This window comes from Empidonax traillii, unplaced genomic scaffold, assembly GCF_003031625.1.
Source record: "Empidonax traillii isolate 1590-97213 ecotype Southwest subspecies unplaced genomic scaffold, ASM303162v1 scaffold111:size2041728, whole genome shotgun sequence".
NCBI classification, from domain to species: Eukaryota; Metazoa; Chordata; class Aves; order Passeriformes; family Tyrannidae; genus Empidonax; species Empidonax traillii.
Window position 1 is genome coordinate 1,572,424 of NW_020955304.1, and position 20,641 is coordinate 1,593,064.

Consider the following 20,641-nt stretch of genomic DNA (forward strand, 5'->3'; position numbering starts at 1 on the left):
GAGTGGATCTGCTTCCCAGCCTTCCCTACAGCATGTTTTACACTTGCCCAGGCAGGCAGGTAGAATTAGTCCCAGGTTCTGTGCTCCTGAGTCCCCGTCCTTCTTCCCTCACTTACTAATTCCTTCTGTCCTAAGTGAAAACAAGCCTAGAAGGTGAATACTGCTTAGGAAAACTCAGCTTGGATCTGAACAGACTGGAATGACACTCCCCAAGCAGCGAGGACCCCCTTTAGGTCTGTGCCATCCTCCTCTACAAGCCCCACACGATGCTTTCCAAAACAGGCAGGAAGCAGAAGAGCAAAATAGAACACAGGGACTTGCCTGAACAGGTCTATTCCCGAGGAAGTTCAGATCCATGTTCTCCCCAAAAAGGTAGCCCTCGGGGTGAGGGGTGTCAAACTTCTCCCCTCCCATAAAGAAGTGACTTGCAAAGTAGTTTCCTAAAAAAAAAAACCAAACAAAACAAACACAAGGGAATTAAACAACAACAACAAACAAACAACAACAACAACAAAAAAAACAAACCCAAAAACTTAAAATGAGTGGTGCTTCCCAGATAAGTCTGTGCAGTTTTGAATTCACAAGTATAAAGGAGCACAAGACACAGAAAATACTCGCTAATTCAGTCTTTCCCTGTACTACTGAGGGCCACTGCCAACAGCAGGAGCAGGGGAATAAACAAAACAAACCAAAAACCTGGAATAAATCATTACAGTGGAGATGATTCCATTTTAACTTGTTTTCCAGAGAATGGAAGGGAGCAGTGAGAGTCAGCTCGTTCCAATACTGCTCCATTCTGATGAATTCTTCCTGTTTTCTCCACTTTACAGAGTAAAGCCCAGTCCCACAAACACCATCAACCTCCTCAGAGAAGGATGAGGGTTCTTCCCACTGCAAAGCCTGGCACAGCCAAAGGGGCTCCTTCCCTCCCCTCTTCCACTGCCATATCCCAGGCAAGAACCACACAAAACCTTTACATCTCGACGCTGAATTTAATTAATAACACAGTCAGCTCTAAATGCAGAAACATGAATTTCTCCAAGAGACACACAGGGACTGACTAAAGGGAACTTCAGCTCTGAAAGCTTCACCACAGATTCGTGTCATTCATCTTTAAGGTGATGCACTAAGGTTCAAATTTCAGGAGACAAGTGTGTGCAAGGTCACTGGGATTCCAGAGCACTGGATTAACTCCAAAGTCAACAGAATCAATTCAGGTGCACGAGAGCACCACAAAAGCAGCTTCCTCCTAGAAGGGCTCCAGGAAAGCACTCTCAAACATGAACTTCACAGAGTTACAATTTCAGGGACATAAGTACCAGGAGAGAACTAAAATAAAAGCCTGCATTCAAGTCACTTCCCTTCAAGTTTCAGAGTGGGGGATAAGAGAACTGAGCCACATGTACATTCACTTCCCTGGGTGCAATGCACAGACAGCATAAATTGGTGCCCAAATGAGCCATTCCAGAAGCAGTAACTAATCATCTGAGTGGCTGCGGAGGCACTCTGGGGGGATCTGCAGTCCCTCTAGGCAGGAGCAAGCATGATTACTCTGAAATGGAAGGCCTTCCATGAATGGCTCTGTTTTTTCCATTAAGGCTTTTTTCCTTTATGCTTCAAGAAAAGGCTCTTCTTACTCGGCACAGATGGCAGGGCCTTAGTGACGACAGCAGCGCTCAGCTTTGCTGAGCTCAGCTTACAAGCATCCAGATGTTTGTAGTGCTGAAACACGTCCTTCTTTCCAAGTACAACAATCACCTTCAGCACAGGTCCACAACCTACTCAGAATCAGACCTGAAGAGTCAGAATAACAAAATCACAGAACCACTGAGCTTGGAAAAGACGTCTAAGGACCGACTGCCACCTCATCAACCAGACCAGAGCACTCAATGCCACTTCCAGTCATTCCTTGAACACCAATGCAGATGTTTCAAATGACAGGGAACCTTTTCCCACCCCTCCCAGAAGCAACAAATTTAAAAAGCTGATCTGCATATAATCTCCAAGCACAGCCAGGCTGGCACAGCCTCTCCAGCCCAGATGCATGCAGTGGTTTATGCTCACACCGGCTCAGAAGAGCACGAGGAACACTAGGGGTTAGGAAGAGATTTCACATTTTATGTGGGTCAAGTAGCATTATGTTTTGGAACATTTTATTTGATTAACTGTGAGGACAATGCTTGTGCAGGATGTCTCAGTAGCACAGCAGCTGGTTATCTGGGATCAGACTTGGAGAACTGCCTCATATCCAGTGAATGAGACAGAAACACAGAATGGCCTGGGTTAGAAGGGACCTTAAAGCTCATCTTGTTCCACTCCCTGCTATGGGCAGGGACACCTTCCAATACCCCAGGTTGCTGAGAGTAATAACTCCCTGTCAGTGTGAAGCCATTTCCCCTTGTCCTGTCACTCCAGGCTCTTGCAAAAGGTTCCTCTCCATCTTTCCCACAGGCTCCCTTCAGGTCCTGGAAGGCCTCAATGAGGTCACCCCAGAGCCTTCTCTTCTCCAGGCTGAACAATCCCAACTCTCTCAGCCTTTCCTTCCAGCAGAGCTGCTCCATCCCCCTGATCATCTCGGTGCCTCCTCTGGACTCTCTCCAACAGCTCCATGTCCTTCCTGTGCTGGGACCCCAGAGCTGGAGCAGCACTGCAGGTGGGGTCTCACCTGAGCAGGGCAGAGGGGCAGAATCTCACCCTCCTCTGCTGCCCACGCTGAGGGATGAACCCAGGATATGGTTCCAGAGTATCACCAGGCAGCCTCTCCAGCACCTTGGCATGGAAAGGTCTCTCCTGTATAACTGGAACAACACCCAGACACAAAACTAGCATGTTTAAGTCACCTGCCACCCTGCCATTGTTCCACTAAGAACTACTTTCGGGATCTCTAACGAATTGTTAGGATTTCTCACAAATGCACTCTCCAACACAGCAACTGGAAACCACAGCTGCAGTCCCACCTTCAGACTGAACCTCTTTTCATCTTCTAAAGTCACCTCCTTCAACGTGAAGGAGGGCTTTTTTCCCCCCCCAGAGGCACTTCCCTCAAAAGCAAACAAGAGATGCAGTCAGTGCCAGCCACAAAGAGCAGGGGGAAAAATCACTCTGAGGAGCTCCCGGTGAGCAGAACAACCCGCGGGCTCTGCCAGGGCTGCTGTACAACACAAAACCCGCCACGCGCTCGAGGTCTCCACGGCCAAACTCACGGAGCAGAATGGCAGCAAACTGTCTCCACGAATTTACAACGCAGCTTTCAGCAGCTAAAAAAAGATATTCCGCTGCAAGCTTTCAGAAACCAGTTGCTACAACAATACGTGAGGTTCGGAGCTCTCGAGGTGAGTCCAAAGTTAATCCTCTCAACCACTGTCACAAGGAACTCAGGGTTTGCCCAAGTTGAAGACAAAACGCTTTAAGGAAGCATTTCTGTGAATACCACACCAAGGACTAAAAGGACAAGGAAATTTTGAGACAGAAAATAAGAGGAATCCTCTTTTCCAGTCACCAAGACATCCACACATTTAGGATTTTGAGTGTCTGTAAAAAGACACACTTGTATGTATTTTCTATGCATCAGAATCCTGCTGCAGCTCCACCTCTAGGTTCCATTTCCAAACCCATTACAAAGAAAGTTTAGGATTTTTAGCCAGGCTGCCACACCTCTTGAACCCTGTTCCCACATGTCCCCCCAGCCTATAAAACCACCTTGACCTACCTTAGGCAGGTGTTGCAAGGTCAGCTTTACACAGAGCTCTGGAGCTACGGGCAGAAGAGGGGATGCAAAGTGCCATCCTCTTTGGTAGGGAAAAAAAAAGGAAAAGCAAAAAATCCTTGGATTAACCCTCCCCAGAATTGCTAGAAACAGAAATCCTCCAGGAAAATGCAGCGACACACTTACCAGGAAAAGAATCATACATAAATAAACAGGGAGGGAATGGGATAAAAATGCCAGAGCAAAGAATCACTGTGGCTTTAGCTCCCCAGAGTAAATCAGGACAGAACACAAGGGAGCATTACATAAAAGAGAACACGAATGGGTGACACTGCTGAGGTCCAAGCAGCGGTTTTAAGAGAAATTATGGTGGAAAACTTTACAGTGGCTGGAAAAAAACAGCACTGGGACACCCAGAATGGACAAGTCTGACTCATTAGTTGGTCCCATGCAAAACCAAACTGGAACCCAAGGCTCCTCCTGAGTGCCCATCAAATGACACCAAAATAGTTAATATTTATTATAACATAGTAGTGAGGTTTTATTATCATAAAGGCACCAGCATTGAGCACCAGACCGCTCCAGTCACAATTACCTCTCCCTAACCCAGCATCCCAATCCCATGTTCATGCAACCCCAACACGTGGACGTGATGCACGAGTGACATAACACCCTACAAGGACCAGGAGCACAGAGTTGACAGCACAACTGTAACCTCAGCAAAACATGGGCTGATTGTTCATTAAGAGAAAGTAATTAATGTCCATTTAGGCTTCTCACCATGAACACAATTAACAGTGAAGTGACAGAAACTGAGTTCCTTTTAATTACTCAGCCAAACACTCTCCACCGCACGCCGAGGGACGGGCTGTCAGCACAGTCCCAGGCACAGCCTGAACCAACACCCTGCCTGGATGAGGCCACCCTGCCCTCCCCACCACCCGTCCCTGCTGGGCCACCAAAAGCCACCACGTAGCAAACAGGAATGAGGCTCTGAGCTGAGATAAATACCATCCAAACCTGTAGCAAAATCAACTGGTTCTGGGGCCCCGAGCGCCTCAGTGCGGTGCTCACGAGGAGCTGGGGAGAAGGCAGGAGGGAATGTCCTGGTCAATGGCAGGTGGTGGTGGCTGTCACCAGCTCCAGGACACAGCAGGAGTAATGGAGAGAACTACTCCACATGCTTTGGGGAGAGAGTGAGGAACAGCTCTGTGTGAAATAAGGGGAGGTGTTCCTGTTGTGACAATGTCACAGCACACACGGCTCATGAGCCCAGAACGAGGTGATGGACTCTGGGTACTCCTCTCCTATTTAAAAATGCTCCTTCTTTGATTAAAGCCTCATTCCCAAACAACACACCAGCTCGGCTTCAGAGAGGAGTAATCTCCTCTTTTCCCTCCAGGGAATTCTCTTCCTACTCCAGAGGAGAAGAGGCATCCCAAGGGCAGGTGCTCCCTGTCCTGCTCCACGCTGCAGAGGAGCTCAGAGGAACAGGAGTGGAGCTGTTGAAGGAGCTGTGGGAAACACTGCTCACTGGTTCCAAAGGCATGTGAGACCACATGCACAAATATGGATCCTTTCACTGCCTCAAGCACATAGCACGATGGAGATCATGACTGTTCCTCGCTCAACAGGCAAAAAAATTACCCATTTTTTGCCCGTTTCATGGAGGCACTTACTCTTCTGTACAAAGTGAGCCCTTCTTCCCAACGGTCAGGCGGGCACGATGCCAGCACAGGCCCCACAAAGCAAGAAATTCTGGTTAAAAGGTACCAGAAAAGAGAGCTCAGAAAAGCAGCCTCAGCCATCCTGATGCTGATGATCCACACCCAGAGCCCTGGAGGAATAAGCAGGGCATTTTTAGAGGATTTTTGACTACAGAACTGCGTACGACCTGCAATAAAGCCGTCACACCACCTGTGGATGCCTCACTGGGGGCTCTGGCTCCTACAGACCAAAGTGGATTCCACACCAACCTGCTCAGTCCTCCCCAGAGCACATGACTGACCCGGCAACAACCACATCAAAAGTCAATAAAGGAGAAGTGAATATTCACCTCTGCCTTTGCCACCAGCTGTGACTCAATAAGGTGCCGTCGCCTCGGGACGACCTGGTACAGTCACCGTGTTCCTTTCCCCGGGCAAGTTGGCAGAGTTACAGCCAGAATACCTGCGTTTAGGGCTCATTTCCTTGTACAACATGTTCTTCTTGTGAGGGGGTGTGTTTGCACCCAGCAGCTGATCAGATATTCGCAATAAGTCGAGATCTGCTTAAGCCAGAGACTTGGAGAGACAGAGCGGAAAAGGGGACGGACAACCCTCGGTGATGCACAGGGCTCCAGAGGAGGGGTGACCTCAGGGAATGCTCTCTCACCACACCTTCCAGCTTTCCAGGGGTAATCTCAGGAGTGTCTGTCAGGCTCACACTCCAGCACACACACTCACACACCCAACACAGCCAGTGGAAAACTGGCTTCTTCCACTCAGGGCTCACGGCGACAGTGTCAAGTTAGAAATAATTAGCAACCATTTGGCCTGCGAACGTTTTGTACCACTCCCAGCTTGCTTCCCCAAATCAAACCCACACTCACTCCCTCCCAGTCACCCTCACTGTCAGGCTTTGTACCAGCCATAACCAACCTTTCCAGCTGCAAGGCAAACACAGTCAGGACCAGAAGGGACGGTATCCTTCGGAGGAAGGGAGGGGAGCTGCCATCCTCACAGCCCTCACTGTCCTCAGCTTTGAATCTCCACCTGGGAAGCGTTCACAACCTCCTCCTCTGCCTAGAACCATCCCAACACACCATTTAACTTCTAGTCTAGGTAAATACAACAGCACAGGAACAACAGGAAGATGATGTGAAAGAAGCGGTTTAATGTCCATTGCATGTGGTGGTTATAACTAATCTACTCCATATCTAAAATTCTGTCACATGCAGATCCTGCTGCAGCCAAACAGCGACATTTGCCTTTCCCTGCAGCCCAAAAAAAAAAAAAATAATTCCCAACCCCCTAAAAAACCAAGTTGTATTTTCTAAGAGATACAACATAGTTGTAGGATTTTTTTTTTCTGGGTAGGTTTCCCCCCTTCCACCCTCTCCACACCAACATTCCTGCTGCAGGCAAAGGTGCCACGGAACAAGGTATAACAATGGTAGGACTCTGGGATGACCCTGCACCCCCTCCAGAGCAAGCAGGGCTGTCTCCATCACACAGCCCCAAGGATGTCACAGCCAGCAAGTCACGGGACACACGCAGGACTCGAACCTCTGAGCGAAAAGTCTTTGTGCCTGTGAGTGAGGGGACCCAAAATGCTGCCCTGCAAATTCTCCAGCCTGCCTGGAAAAGCCCCAGCAGAACAGAAACTTAGAATAATTTATAAGTAAACAAACACTGAAAGGGGAAAAAAGCACCCGGATTTCCCTGTCGACTCATTCTGCGAGAAGTAAAATTCTTCAAACAAATTAAATCTGGCCTGTTTCAAAAACCACCCCCAGACAAGGTGGGTCACGGGCCCAGCAGGGGCACTGACGACTCTCCAAGCTTTCAGGACAATTCCCTTTGGAAAACAGACACCCACTAGGCCGTGTCATCCCAGGTCTCTCCTGGGTGAGAGCCGCTGCCATCCTAAGGAGTTAAAGGGGGTTGTCATGCGGGAATCTGCCATCCTATATTGCACCAGACCCGGTTTTGTTCCGTGTCCCCCTAGAACTCTGCCGCCGCTTCCCCTTCACCAGCAGCAGCCGCCGCGCTCGCCACCGACCAACAACCCGCTCCAGCCGCATTCCCAGCGAATTCCCAGCGAATTCCCGGGGTGGGGAGCAGAGCCCTGTGCACCCCCAGTGACCCCCCGGCACCACGGGGGACCTCAGGGCTGCGCCGGGCGGGCACGGGCCGAGGGACGGGCACTGCTGCCCGCGGGTGGGGGCCGTGGGCCCCTCGAGCCCCTCACACTGACCCGCACCGGGCACACGCGGGCCCGTCCCATCGCCCCGGCCCACCGAGCTCAATCCACGGCCGCGCCGCCGAGGAGGGCCCGCAGGGCCCGGGGCAGAGACAGAGCCGGAGCTGGAGGCAGAGCCAGAGTCAGAGCCAGAGCCACCCCCGGCCGGTGACAGCCGCTCCTGCAGCCCCTTCCGCGGCCGCCCCGCTCGGCCCGGGGGGCACCGGGCCCGGCCCAGCCCGGCCCCCATCCCCAGCCCCCGCGGCCCTCACCGGACTTGGGCGGGTAGCGATAGGCCGAGTTGGCCTGGATGTCGATGTCCTCCACGCCCGCGATGCGGCGGCTGAGCAGGGAGCCCATGGCGGGGGGCGCAGAGCGGCGGCACCGGGGGCGGCACCGGGACCCGCACCGGGACCCGCACCCACGGCGGCGGCGCGGGGCACGCCGGGACCGCGAGTCCAACCGCGCCCGGACTACAGCTCCCGGCAGGCACCGCGCCGGCCGGACCAACCGCGGGGGGACCGGAACGTACCAAGAGAGGCGAGGAGGGGGGAGAGCGGGTGACCCGCTGGGAGGGCGCGCTAAGGAGGCAGACCTCACTCAGCTGCATCCCGTTGTGCAGCAGGGTTGGGAAGGACAGGGAAAAGCATAGAATTAGCAACCACTCCTGCTGGCCAGCCATGAAAGCCGGGTACCCTGCACCTGGCGCAGGGGAGCCTTGGCAGTAATTGTGCCAGAGTGCTGCCTGCTGTGTCCCCCAGGATCCTGCTGGCACCCGGAGCGACAGCACCTCTTGCTCAACCAGCCTCTCCCTGCAAGGGTTTCTCGTGACAGAAGTTGCACGGAGAGGGAGGGGAGGGATGGAGTGAAGGGTGGAGTCTGCTGACCCTCACGGTGACACTCAGCCTGTGTGTGCTGGCCTGGAGCATGTCTGGCTGCTCTGTGCCTGCATAGCCACCAGTGATGCTCCTCAGGGATGGGAGCAAGCTCCCTGGCAGCAATGGGGTGATAGAAACAGCTTGTGTGCCACCAGCAGCCCAGCCCAGAAGGGTTAATGCATAACCCCCCAAGGCCTCGCTCTGCAGCTGATTTGGGGCTCAGTGCTGGAGCAGATCCAGCCCAGCAAGGATCTCCATCTCCCTGTGCCATGCTGGGGTCTCTTTGCCAGCTGGCAGCCAGCTGGCCACAAGCTTGGGGGCAAAGCTGAGCCGTGTTTGCACCATGAGGCAAGGCAAGGATGGGAATTTGCACAGGGACAGAAGATGAGAGGGTCCTTCGCCCTTCCCTCCCACATCCTGAGCACCACCAGCATCCTGCTCTTCCCTGCCCAATGAGGCACCCGGAGGGGAACTGCTCCAAAGCTCTTCCCTGAGCTTTTTGGGAGACAGGATCACAGAATCCTGGAACGTGTTGGGTTGGAAGGGACCTCAAAGATCACTTAGTTCCAACCCCCAGCCCTGTTCTCTCTGCAGCTGCTCACCAGGAGCCACATGGGTTAAGCAGGGATGCCAAGAGCAGAGCCAGATCCCCCAGTACCAGGCTGTGGGAGTGTCGCCTCTGCCCGGGAAGCTGCGGCAGGAGGGTTTTGTTCCAGCGGGAAGGTCCCTCCCGGCCGCTCCTGAGAAAGCCGTAGGGCCCCGAGGGCATTGTTGCCATCTGGGAGGGAAGGGGCTTTTGCTGGAGAACATCCCCCGAGGGGCCCTGCTCCGTGAGATGCGTGTGACAGACAACGACAATAGCAGCGCTGTGCCAGGGCCGGGCTCAGCCCTTCCGCCCCAAATCCCGGAGCGAGCCGAGCTGAAGGGCAGCACCTCCAGCAGCCGCAGCTCCTGTGCCCCAGCCCGGCCCTCGGGCACACACAAAGGCAGGATATTGCACCACTGCCTCCTCTGTCCCTCGCAGGGGCCACTGCCAGCAGCAGGGGGAAGGAGAGAGGGAGCCTTGGGGCCGGGAGCGGGGATGCCCTCCCAGACCCCTCCTGGGGTCCCGCAGCACCACGGGTGGGTCCTGTGGGCTGCAGGAGCAGCAGCCACCCAGACCGGGGAGATGTTGCAGCTGCAAGAAGCAGCAATAGCCCCACAAACCCTGGTGGGTTTTGCCACCCCGGTGGGTTTTTTGCACCTTCAACTCTGGGGTCCCCGAGACTGTATTTGTCCCTGTTTTGGTGCTGCCAGCCCCAGGCTCTGCCTGCTCCGTGCTGAGGATGGAGAGGGAGCAGGGCCATGAAGGTGGGAGGCCCTCCAGGACAGAGGGATGAAAACACTTCCACAAGGTAGCCTGAGACTCCAGGTGCCATCATGGTGTGGGGTGAGAGCTGGGGAGGACCAGGGCGAAACTGGGCCAGGGCTCCTTCCCCCTGGGACCCTGCAGAGCCCCAGGGGTGGGGAGGAGACCTCAGCTTCTGCACTGCCCTCCAGCTTGGCAAAATCCATCCAGGAAAAGGTGAGCCTGGAGCCAAACAGCAGGATGGAGGAGGGATCCTTCAAACCCCTCCATGGAGCCTGGTGAGGAAGCAGAGGGGCTGGGGGGGTGCCCACCCTCTCACTGCCACAGCTTTCTCCAGCCACCACCACCTGCCCTTTAGGAGTCTCCTTGGACACCCCTGCTGGGGAGGCAGCTACAAGCACACTTGTGTAAACAGGGAAATCTGTTTCCCAGCAAACCTCCCAGTCACCGGAGCAGCTCATCCAAAGTCCAGCTGCCCAGGGGTTTATTACCCACCCAAGCAAATTGCTTTGTATCAGTTGTCCCCTGCCCAGAGAGCTGTCACTCACTTTGTTTGTCAGGCACAACAAGGCTCAGGAGCCCTGGAGGCTACACACAGGTCATCCTTACCAGAAGGAGTGGGGAGCCTATGAACTTTGCCTCCCTAAACACTGCCCCTGCTCCAAAGGGCTTCCAACCCTCCCTGGAAAGCCCCACTGGGCCAGGCCCAGCCCTTCTCCCTTCAAACACCCAACTGCAAGGTTTCTTAAAGTTTCTGGTTCTTTCTGATTAAAATAATCCTTCAGGAGATTTGTTTTTTCCAGATGCATTTACACCGTGCTGGCTCCAGATCTCCCCTTGCTGCTTCTCTCCAGGGGTTGTCTCCTTGGAAAAATGACCTGTCACCTCTGGCTGTGTCCCACTGCCACCACTGTACAGCTGAGCTGGGATTTGAGCAGTGACACACATAGAAGGAGGGGAAAACCCTCTCGGCCCCGGAATTCTCCAATTCTCGAAGCCCTGGGGTGCTCTGGTTACTAAGGGACACGTGGAAGATGGTGAACAGCTTCAGAGCAATTCCTGTCTCGCCAGCGGAGGCTGCAAAACCTCACCAGTCAAAGATGTGACCCGCCTGAGTTTCAGCCCTTTAATCCTCACGGCTCAGAAACGTCTGTGGCTGCGCCTAAACGCTGTCTGGGGCCAGAGGTGCCAGTGAACAAACCCCTGGTGGTCAGGATAAACCCCTCCAGACCGCAGGAGACGGCCTCGGGAAACACGGAGGGGGCTGGAGGCTTGAACAAGCTTTGCGGAGCCAGCGCTTCCCTGAGTCTTTTCCGTTGCTCTTCCCTGGCTTTCCTCCCCACAGCCGCGTGTCTGTGCCTGCTTATCCCCAGCAACATCACTGTCCGCCCTCCAGGGCCCCGAGCTTTCATCTGCCGCGCTCTCAGAGGAGCCTTTCACGGGGCCGGGAGCCCCCCGGCACCTTCCAGAACCTTCCCCGGCCGCCGCCTCTCGCTTCAGCAGTCAGTGGGGGTGCACGGACGTGCTGCGGCTGAGGGAAAAACGGGACCAGCAGGGTCTGGAGCACCGCCCCCCCCGCCATGGTTTACTAGCGCTGCGGGAGGGCGCGGGGCCCAAGAGCCACTGCTGCTCCAGCATCTCAGGCCCCGGCGGGGGCTGTGCCGGAACTGCGAGATAACAAGGGGCTTCCAGCAGAGCGGCGCAGGCTGCCAGGGCACCGCGGGGGGGGACACGTTAGCGGTGCGGGGCTGAAGGGGCAGCAGAGACCCCCCTCCCGGGCCCGGCCCGGCCTGTCCCGGCCCCGCCGCTCCCGCCCGTCAACAGGAAACCGCACGCGGCCCGACTGTAAACACCGCCCGCGCCCACGTGACCGCCGGGCCCCGCCCCCCGCCTCGCGCGCGGCCCCGCCTCCGCCGCCCTGCCATTGGGCGCCGCGCCGTTGTTGACCATATACGGTCAGGTACGGCGGGGCCGCGGGAGCCGATTGGCCGGCCCCGCGCGTCACTCAGCGCGCGCCGGCGGCTCGGCAAACAGAGCGGGGCGTGCCGGGAGTTGTGGTCCGCGCGGGGGGAGGGCGGCGCGGCGGGAGGGGGGGCGCGGACTGCAAGCCCCAGGCGGCGCCGCGCGGGCCTGGCCGCGGCGGCCCCGCCCCCCCGGCGGGCGTGGGCGGGGCCGGGGCGGGCGCCGTGAGTCAGTGCCCGGTAAACATTGGCGTGAGCCGCCGGCCCCGCCGTGCTGGCGGCGCCCTGAGGGCGGCGGGGGCCGCGGGGGCCGCGGCCATGGACGAGCTCAAGCACCAGGTGATGATCAACCAGTTCGTGCTGGCGGCCGGGTGCGCCGCCGACCAGGCCAAGCAGCTGCTGCAGGCGGCCCACTGGCAGTTCGAGGTGAGGCCGCCGCCCCGGTGCCGGCCGCGGGCGGGGCCCCCGCGTGGGGCGGCCGGGGTGGTAGGGGCGGAATTCGGGCGGCGTGGGCCCCGCGGACGCGCTGCTTCTCCCCCTCTCCGCTCGCCCACGCGCGGCGGGGCCGCGCCGGGCCCCCCGTGGGCGCCACGCGGGGCGGGGGGAGCGGGTCCACGTTGCGCGGGGGGAGGCTGAGGGGGCAGCCCCGCCGGACCGGGGGGGCCGAACTCTCGTCCTGTCCCCCACCATCGGCCCGCACAGCCCCTCCCGCGTGGCCGTGGGCTGTAAGAGCCCCGCGCAGCCTTTCCCACGGCCCTGCCCCGGGGAGTTTTGAGCACCTCGGGCGGCCGTGGGAGAGGAGACTTTGTAGGTCAAAGCTTTTCTGGCTCCCAGACGCCTTTTTTTCCCCTCGCCCGCGGGTGGGGTACTCCGTGACATTGACAGGGGTGAACGCCGGGCGGGGGGCGCGGGGGGGGGGGGGGCTCTTTTGGGGCGCTCTGAACCCCCGGAGCTGAAGCGCAAAGGAGCAAAGAGAGGTGTGTGGTGGCTGTCGCCGGCAAACTGCTTTCTAAATGGGATTTTTTTCCTCTCCTCGGCAGCTCCCCAGGCTGGAGCTGGTGGTTCTGACGCTCATGGCACCTCGGTAATTGAGGTGTCTGCGCTGCGATGCGGGAGCGGCTCTGAGCCAGGCCGGGGAGCGGGAGGCTCCGGCTGTGCCATCCCTGCGGCCGCAGCCCCTCTCCCCCCGCCCGAGTGGGCTCCGAGCTCCTGGACGGCGTTCGGGGGGGGGGGCTGTTCCCTAAGGGAGCGGCTGCCGGATGGATCGGGAACGGGCTCGGCATTCCCGGGTGCTCGGTCAGGCGTTGCAAGCCGAGCCGTGCGTGTCCGGGGAGCGCGGGGTGGGTTTGCGGGGATGCCGGGGAGGCCGAGCCACGCTGCCCTCCACCGCGTCCCACTGCCGGGAGCCCCGTGGCGTGGAATGTGCCGCGTGTGTGTGTAGCGTGCTCTGGGGTTTGTTTACTAACACAGGCTGGCTGTGTGGCCCTCTGGGACAGGCGGGAGCCGCTTCCACCACCTCCGTGCGCTGTCGCAAAAGAGCTGGGGAGGGGATGACAAAAGTTTAACTTTCCTGTCGAAAGGCTCTTTTTTGCAGAACTTTGCCACCGTTTGGCGAGTTGCACAAGTACAAACAGCCGTCTCCTGCCGGCTGGGCACTCACATGACTCAGAGGAAGCTGGGCTGTAAACAAACGCTGCGACGACGAGCCGTTACCATGTTCCCACTCACTTTTGGTGCAACGGTCAGATAATTCCCTTTGCAAAATGGCCGCTGGGCACGGCTCCTTCTGGGAGCCACGCTGGGGAGGGAGCACCTCCCGACCACTCCTGCCTGCTCCCACCTCTTGCCCGCGTTGCTTTTGTTACCCTGGTGCAGCACCCGTTTGCTGGCTGGTGTGTGTAAACTGGTGGAGTTCAGGCGAGTTCGGTGGTGTAAATTAATAGTGTCTTGCGAGCCAAAGTGCTGCTTCAGGGGCACGATGTGAATTGGATCAGCCTGCTTGTACCTTGAGGGTGTTTGTTCTGCCTGTAAGACCATCCTGGGCAGAGGTGTTCTGTGCAGGGGGTTGAGGGGAGCTCAGTGGCACAACGGCAGGAGTTGGGTTCTCCCAACTCTCTGCCTCTGTCCTGGCCAGGGCACTCCTGGCACCCATCTGCCCTGCCCAGGACCTTCCCTGCCTGTGGCAGCCCCTGGGTGTCGGTCATGGACAGGAGGGAGAGTGAGGCTGCTGTGAAACACGGACAGCTTCAGGATGCAGGTGTTTTGGGACCACTTTCCTGGGCTCTTGCTGCTTTGGGGCTGCCCATGGGTGCTTTTGTGTGGAGGAGGATGCAGTGGGGGCTGCAGAAGGGTTTTGCTGCGTGTGATGTCCTACCTGCTTGGAGTTTGGGGTGAAGGAACATCATCCAGGACAGTGAGCAGGGTGGGAGCTCAGGAAAACGTTTGGGATGCAGCCACGTTCTTTGTGGTTTGAGCTGATCGGAGCCTGTACCGAGTTCAGGGCCTTAGCCAGGGAGCCATTTGTTTTGCATCCCATCCATGCCTGGGGAATGGGGCAGTAGTGCGTGGATCACCTCTCCCACTTGCTGTGACTCCACTCCTGTGTCCTGGGGACCCTGGGCAGGGGTTTTCTTGTCACGCCTGGTGTAGTTTGCAGCCCTTGCAGCGGCCGTGGGTGCCAGCCGGAATGGCGGTGCCAGCCCAGCCCTCCAGCAGCTGGAGCAGTGCCATGGCTGGTCACAGGGGGAGGTTTACAGGCCAGAGGAAGCAGCTTGGAGTGTCTCTGGCCCCTCCAGGGCCGCAGGTGCTGGCTTTTTGGGAGAAGCCAGAGAGAGCAGCAGGTACCTCCTCCATGGCTGGAACCCAGCAGGCTGCCAGGCAGAGTTTGCAGAGTCTCACATGGGGCTGAGCACTGGATCAGGCTCCTTCTCAGGCAGAAGTTCAGCTTTGTTATGTGCTCGTGTCCCCTGGGGCTGCTTGGGAAGGATAAGATGAAATCTGCTTTTATAAAAGCACCCTTTCCTTCCTTTTCCTGGTGTTAAGTGTGTCTGTTCAGCGTAGTGAGCTTGTGTGTGGGGAACGAGAGGAGGAGCAGGTGTCTGGCTCTGCTTGCTGTGAAACCCATGGTTGGATTTCCACTTCCTCTTTATGTTTTTATGTCTTGTGAAGCCCCTTCCTTTGTGGCTCAAGGACAGGGTGCTCCCAGGGCTGCTGGGCCCCCTGTGCTGGCAGCAGGTACAGCACACACCTTCAACCACCCTCTCTCTGAATGGGTCACCACTCTTAGCACCCTAGCAGGGTCCCTCTGTGATCCACCTCCCGTGAAGCTCCTGGTTTTGCATCCTGGGGTGGGGGGTACAGTGGCCTGTCACCTGCTGAGTGTGGCTGCCCCACTCCCACTCGCACAGGGGTGACACAGGAGACAGGGGCTGAGCTGGGCTCGGGCTCCTCAAGCAGAGAAGCCTTAATTGGCTTTGCTGTTGCACCAGTCACCACGGCACTTGTGACGCTGGCTGGAGACCAGGTGGCACCGGCAGCTTTGGTTACATATGTGTCCCTGGCACACACCCGGGGGGTGGGAGCGGGTTCTGCAGGTCCTGGGTCCCTTGGGAGGTGGGTGTTGTGCTGGGCAGAGGGGTTGCTCCTGCCGTGCTTGGAGAGGGGCAGATGGAGGGGAGGGGACACTCTTTGAGGCAGAGGGGTCTGCACTGGTGGAGTGTTTCCTCTGCCCAGTCCCAGCTGCCATCCCAGCGCTGGCAGGGATCGGTGGGCAGCTCGGGGGGACAGCAGGGACCTGCTCTGCCCTTGTCTGCCAGTGGCACAGTCCAAGATACGAGGCCACTTGGAAAACAGGAGCACAGAGCAGATTTAATCAGCTTATGGTATCTGGCTGCGCCCACACCTCTGCCTGTGCTTCCCGTTCGCTGTTCCCCCCTTTCTTATCAGGATCTGTCGGAGCGATAGGGCCTGTGGGTGTTGACATCAGACCTCACCCAGGACGAAGGGTAGAGCAGTGATGGGGGTGTCTCTGCTTCAGAAGTGTCTGTGGGACATTTCCTTGATTCTTAGACGTGTGCTGGCCTGTTCAGAGCTCTCTCTGGGCTCACAGACCCTATCGCTGCTGTATGGCCACCTTTGGGATCCGGCAGGTCCTGCCTGCGGGTGCTGAGGGCTCCGAGTTCCCAGCCTGGGATTCGGGATGTGTGTTATTAAATGCAGCAATTGCAGGGAAGAGCCTTGCCAGCCCAGCTATTGCACGCTCCCCCCAAGGTTTGGGAGCTGCCAGACTGTGCAGCAGGAATTGCTTCCCCCACCCAGGTCTGGATCATTGTTTGCAGATACTGCTCTGGCTGCCACCTGGTTGTGCCAATAGTTTTCTGCTGTTGTAGCCAGGAAACCATAAAACCCTTTGCCTTCCCAGGGCCTGCCAGCCTGGGTGTTTTGGGGCAGAATTAGTTTTCCATTGGATCAGTGAGCTGAGCTGACTCGCTGTCATTTATCCCAGCCCTGGGAATGACACAGGAGCATGTGGGCACCAGGACGGGGAGCATGTGTGGTGGTAGGATTGTGGCTGCTGCAGTTGGGTAGGGTTTGGTACAACTTCCCTCTCCTTTTTCCAGGTTTTTTTGCCCTTTTTTTTTTTTCCCCAGAAGCTTGGGGTAACCTCAGTCTCTGGCTTGTAGGAAGGGAGCAAAGTCTGGGATGGTGTGGCAGCACCCAGCCCCAGCCCTGCTCCTCAACCCTGCCTTACAGAGCTGCAGGCCATGGGGAGAGGGCTGAATGGGACATATGGGGGCTTTTCCTCCAACCAGAACTGAATCCAAACCAGTTCTCCATCAAGTCTGATCTGCAACTGAATCAAAACATTGTTTTCTAGCCCTGACTCGGTTAAAGCCTGGCACAGAAGAGGAGTCAGCTTCACTAACATGGAATCACAGAATAGTTTGGGTTGGAAAGGACCTTGAAGATTATCTTGTTCTAACCCCCTGCTGTGGGCAGGGACACCTTCCATTAGACTGTGTTGTTCCAAACCCCATCCTGGCCTTGAATACTTCCAGGGATGGGGCAGCCACAGCTTCCATAGGCAACCCGTGCCAGGGCCTGCCCACCCTCTGAGTGAAGAACTTCTCCCACCGTTCCTGTATCAGTTCAGTCCTGTGCACCCCCCAAAGCTCCTGATGCCTCTGCTCCTCCCAGACCTGGGCTGGGTGTGTGCCCTCCTGGCCGTGCTGTTCCTTCCATCCCTGCAGCCCTCCTTGTCCTCTCACGTGCCTGTGGCATGTGACATATTTACCAGACTGTTACTGGTTTTAACTGGAAGCCAACCAGGACAATGTCAGTGATCACCATGCCTGCGACCGAATCGGAAATGCTCTGGTGTGTGGGGTGGGCACTTGCTGCATCCCTGGGCATGTCCTGGTGGGAATACAGTGACCACGATCATGTTCCGTTAAGGACACACATCTAACTGGTTCCTGCTGAGGTTGGGTTTGGTTTCCCTCCTCTCCCTGCACACGGTGGTGGCAGAGCACGGCTGTGAGTTGTGAAATGCCTGCCAGGGTCTGCCCCAGCAGTAGCTGCTCCTCAGTGAGGATGGTGGTCCCAAATACACGTGGCTGTCACCTGCCCTGGTGCGAGCAGATGGCAGGCGTGGGTCCCTGCCTGGGGACAGGGAGCAGCTCTGCCCAGCACCCTCCTGTGCAGGCAGGGGCTGTGGGCATGGTCAGCCCCCCAGGGCCTGTTTTTTGGATCATCTTTGGGGTCTGTCAAAGCCCTGCTGCTGTATGGGTGGGTACCCAGTTTGCCTGCTGGTAGTAACATCGTCTTCCCTCTTTTCTTCTTGCTTTCAGACTGCTCTCAGTGCTTTTTTCCAAGAAACAAACATCCCCTACAGCCACCACCATCAGATGGTAAGTGTTTTCACAGCTCCCCAGGGCGCAGCACCAGCTGGCGGGCGCTTCAGCCTGGTGCTCATGTCCAGCTCGCTGCTTCCCAGCCCCAGGAGTGCAGGCAGGGAAGTCTGAGTGGGCACTGCCAGAGCTGCCTGCCAAGGGAGGTTTTCCTGGAGAGCAGCCGGTGCTGCATAGTGGGCCAGCAGGGCTGGGAGCGCCCTCAGAGCCCTGCAGAGGGGTTGGGGCTGCACCTCCAAGAGGGATGGGCTGATGGAGGATGTTTTGGGCATGGCCAGTGGTCCATACCAGCCTCAGCATGGTGGAGAGAGCGTGGAGGAGCCTGAAGCACTGACCTGTGTAAACACACACACACGGATACGTGGTGTTTCCCACTGAGCAGCAGCCACACACACGAGTCCTTGTGTGCTCCCTGGAGCGTGCAAATCCCTGGAGCCTCACCGGAGCGTGCCTCTGGAAGTGTGTAAACACAGGAGAGCGTGGGTGCTGCCTACCTCTGCGCTCTTCCAGCTGTCCCCAGTCTCAGTCCCTCAGCTCTTGTGCCCCGCCAGCCTGTAAGCTGCTTGGGCAGATGTGTCTTAGGGATTTACTGGCTGCTGTGGCCTCGTTTGACTCTCCGGGACAATTGGGGATTTGGGGCGTGCAGAGCAAGCACCCAGCAGGGCCAGAGCACCCTGTGGGGTGGGAGCTGGGCCTGAGCCTGGTGCCTACCAAGTCAGAAAGCTGCAGGCCCAGGGTGGCACCAGTGGGTTGTGAAGCAGAGGGGGTCCCTGAGTTGGGTGGGTACAGGAGTGGGCACGGGGGAGTCTCTGTCTGGACCTCTGACAAGAGCTCTCACCACAGCATCAGAGTTCAGACGCTTAAATAACAGCATGGTCAGCAGAGCGCGGGTCTGGGGGCTGCCGGTGCCGCAGCAGGGGGGGCACAGGGGTCTCTGTGCCCAGGTGGGAGGCAGAGATAAAGATCCCCCCCCCGCCTGACCCCGTGTCTCCTTCCCGCAGATGTGCACTCCTGCCAACACGCCGGCCACGCCGCCCAACTTCCCCGACGCCCTCACCATGTTCTCCCGCCTCAAGGCTTCCGAGAGCTTCAACAGCAGTAGCCCCGTGGCCTCCATGGCGACCTCCCCGCCGCCCCCGGCCCCGCCGCTGCCCCAGCACGGGGCCTTCAACCCCGCCTGGCCCACGGCTTCTCCCCCTGGCCAGCAGCAGAGCACGTGGACTCCGGCCGCGCCGGCGCAGCCCGCGGGCTGGCCCGCCGCCGTCTCCCAGCAGGCCACCACGGAACAGAAGGCCAACGTGACCATGGAGGCAGAGAGATGAGGCCGCGGCCGAGAGCGAACGCGGTGGGGAGGGACCCCTGCATATAAATATTTTTCTTTTCTTTTTTTTTTTTTTTTTCCTCCCCCCCTTCCTCCCCAAAGAGGAGAGGAACTCTGCTGCCAGGGCGTCTGGCAGCCGCCGAGACACACGAGAGAAATAGCTGCCTTGCATGGGTTTGGTTTGAAGTAGTTTTTACTTGTTCTCGAGCTGAACGGAGCTCCCCAGAGACAGCGGGAGGCTGCGTGGGACCGGTGCCAGCCTCCGCCTGGGACCCCACTGCTGCCAGACTCTCCGGGAGGGAGCGCCCCCTCCTCTCTTGGGACACCGGAGTTTGCATGCCAGTGACATTTACAGAGGAGGTCCCTTCTTCGGGGTCCCCTGGGCCACCCCACTAAGGCAGAGTGGGTTGTGCCTGAGTGTTTCCCCCCATTCCTTACCCCCGCTCGACTGGGTGGGGGCAGACACCCCACGAGGCTTGTTTTTTGTAAGTGGTGGAGAGAGCAAGGGCTGCTCCTGCTCTACCACAGCCTCCACCCTGCACACACCATCCTCACTGGTGAGCAGGGCTAGGGAGCACCGGCTCCTGGAGAGGCATCTGGCCCCTCGCCCAGCCCCTGATGGGGAGCAGGGGATCTGGGCCAGCACACCCTCCCCTTCACCCCCTGGGATGGGGTTCTCCCCAGGGCTCTTTTGCATGACACAGTGTAACCCTAGAGACTGGGATCGTTTTTAACCCCTCTGTTCTTTCTCCCGGCGGCTGGAAGTCTCTCCGGATGCGCCGCAGCCGCTTGCAATACACGCTCTTCTGCTTTGAACCCGGTGTCTTTGCTTCGTTCGCAGCAGGGCAAGGCTGCCCTGGCCCCGAGTGTTTCAGATCCCATCTCCCAGTGGCTCTTGTGTGTCCAAGGTGGGGCTGGCTGCACCTCCAGCTGCTCCAAACACCCCGTTCCAGCAGCATGGTGACGCCAACTGCCTTTGGCCAAGCGCATCCAGGGCTCAGCCCCAGCAGGAACCAGCCCAGCTCTGACTGCAGAGACCCACCCCAGGCTGATGGCAGGGCTGTGCTGAGCCCTGGGCTCTCTGTGTGACACCCACAGGTCCTGGTGCCTTGCTGTGACCTCTCCCCTCTTCGCCAGGTCCCTCGGAGGTCGCTGTCCCTGCGGGGCCTTCTCCCAGCAAGGCTGTGCCTTTGCATCTCTGCGCTCACCAGTCAATAATTAATTTGAATCTCTTATTTGTGTTGCTAAAATAAACAGTGTAGGAGCGATGGTTTTACCCCGGCTGCCTCTTGGGACAGCCTTGGCAGAGCTTAGGAGCGAGGGCTGGAGCTGGGGCTGGCCCTTGTGAGCTTCCCTGCATGGAGTTGTGCTGGAGCTGCCACTTTCAGTCCTGCCCTCCTGAACAGAATGGGCCAAGCTGGTGGCATCTGGAACGAGCCAGGGCTGTGCACCTTGTGTCCCAGCTGTGGTGGCCTGAGCACATCAAGGCCAGAGTGGAGCCCTACTGGGAATGGGGATGGTCTGTGGAGGCAGGGGGTGTGCACAGAGCCCAGCCAGGGGACACAGAGAAGCAGAC

At 57.7% G+C, this 20,641-nt stretch overlaps 2 protein-coding genes across 6 annotated transcripts in view; one reads left to right on the forward strand and one right to left on the reverse strand.

Moving 5' to 3' along the window:
* MGRN1 (mahogunin ring finger 1) overlaps positions 1 to 8,052 on the reverse strand; it is a 48,905-nt gene extending 40,853 nt beyond the window's left edge. For all 4 annotated transcript variants that reach the window (XM_027882751.1, XM_027882754.1, XM_027882753.1 and 1 more), the window contains exons 1-2: positions 7,921 to 8,052; positions 322 to 440 (exon numbers count right to left, since the gene is read on the reverse strand). In XM_027882751.1, coding sequence (XP_027738552.1) covers positions 322 to 440; positions 7,921 to 8,008 — 207 coding nt within the window. In that variant the 5' untranslated portion in view covers positions 8,009 to 8,052. The remainder of the gene's footprint in view (positions 1 to 321; positions 441 to 7,920) is intronic.
* Positions 8,053 to 11,963: 3,911 nt separating this feature from the next.
* Positions 11,964 to 19,881, forward strand: UBALD1 (UBA like domain containing 1). 2 transcript variants are annotated; one of them, XM_027882822.1, is made up of 3 exons: positions 11,964 to 12,261; positions 17,685 to 17,744; positions 18,746 to 19,881. In XM_027882822.1, exons 1-3 carry the CDS (start codon positions 12,154 to 12,156, stop codon positions 19,064 to 19,066), a joined length of 489 nt encoding a protein of 162 aa, XP_027738623.1. In that variant the 5' UTR covers positions 11,964 to 12,153; the 3' UTR covers positions 19,067 to 19,881. The 2 variants fall into 2 exon arrangements, with proteins under 2 accessions (XP_027738623.1, XP_027738624.1); XM_027882823.1 differs by lacking the exon at positions 11,964 to 12,261 and adding an exon at positions 13,392 to 13,576.
* Positions 19,882 to 20,641: the final 760 nt, after the last annotated feature.

Bases quoted from the DNA above. Each gene is read 5' to 3' on its own strand.
- UBALD1 (XM_027882822.1), top strand. From the start codon at position 12,154: ATGGACGAGCTCAAGCACCAGGTGATGATCAACCAGTTCGTGCTGGCG. The intron at 12,262-17,684 runs GTGAGGCCGCCG...TCTTGCTTTCAG, and splicing joins CGGCCCACTGGCAGTTCGAG to ACTGCTCTCAGTGCTTTTTT. The intron at 17,745-18,745 runs GTAAGTGTTTTC...TCCTTCCCGCAG, and splicing joins ACAGCCACCACCATCAGATG to ATGTGCACTCCTGCCAACAC.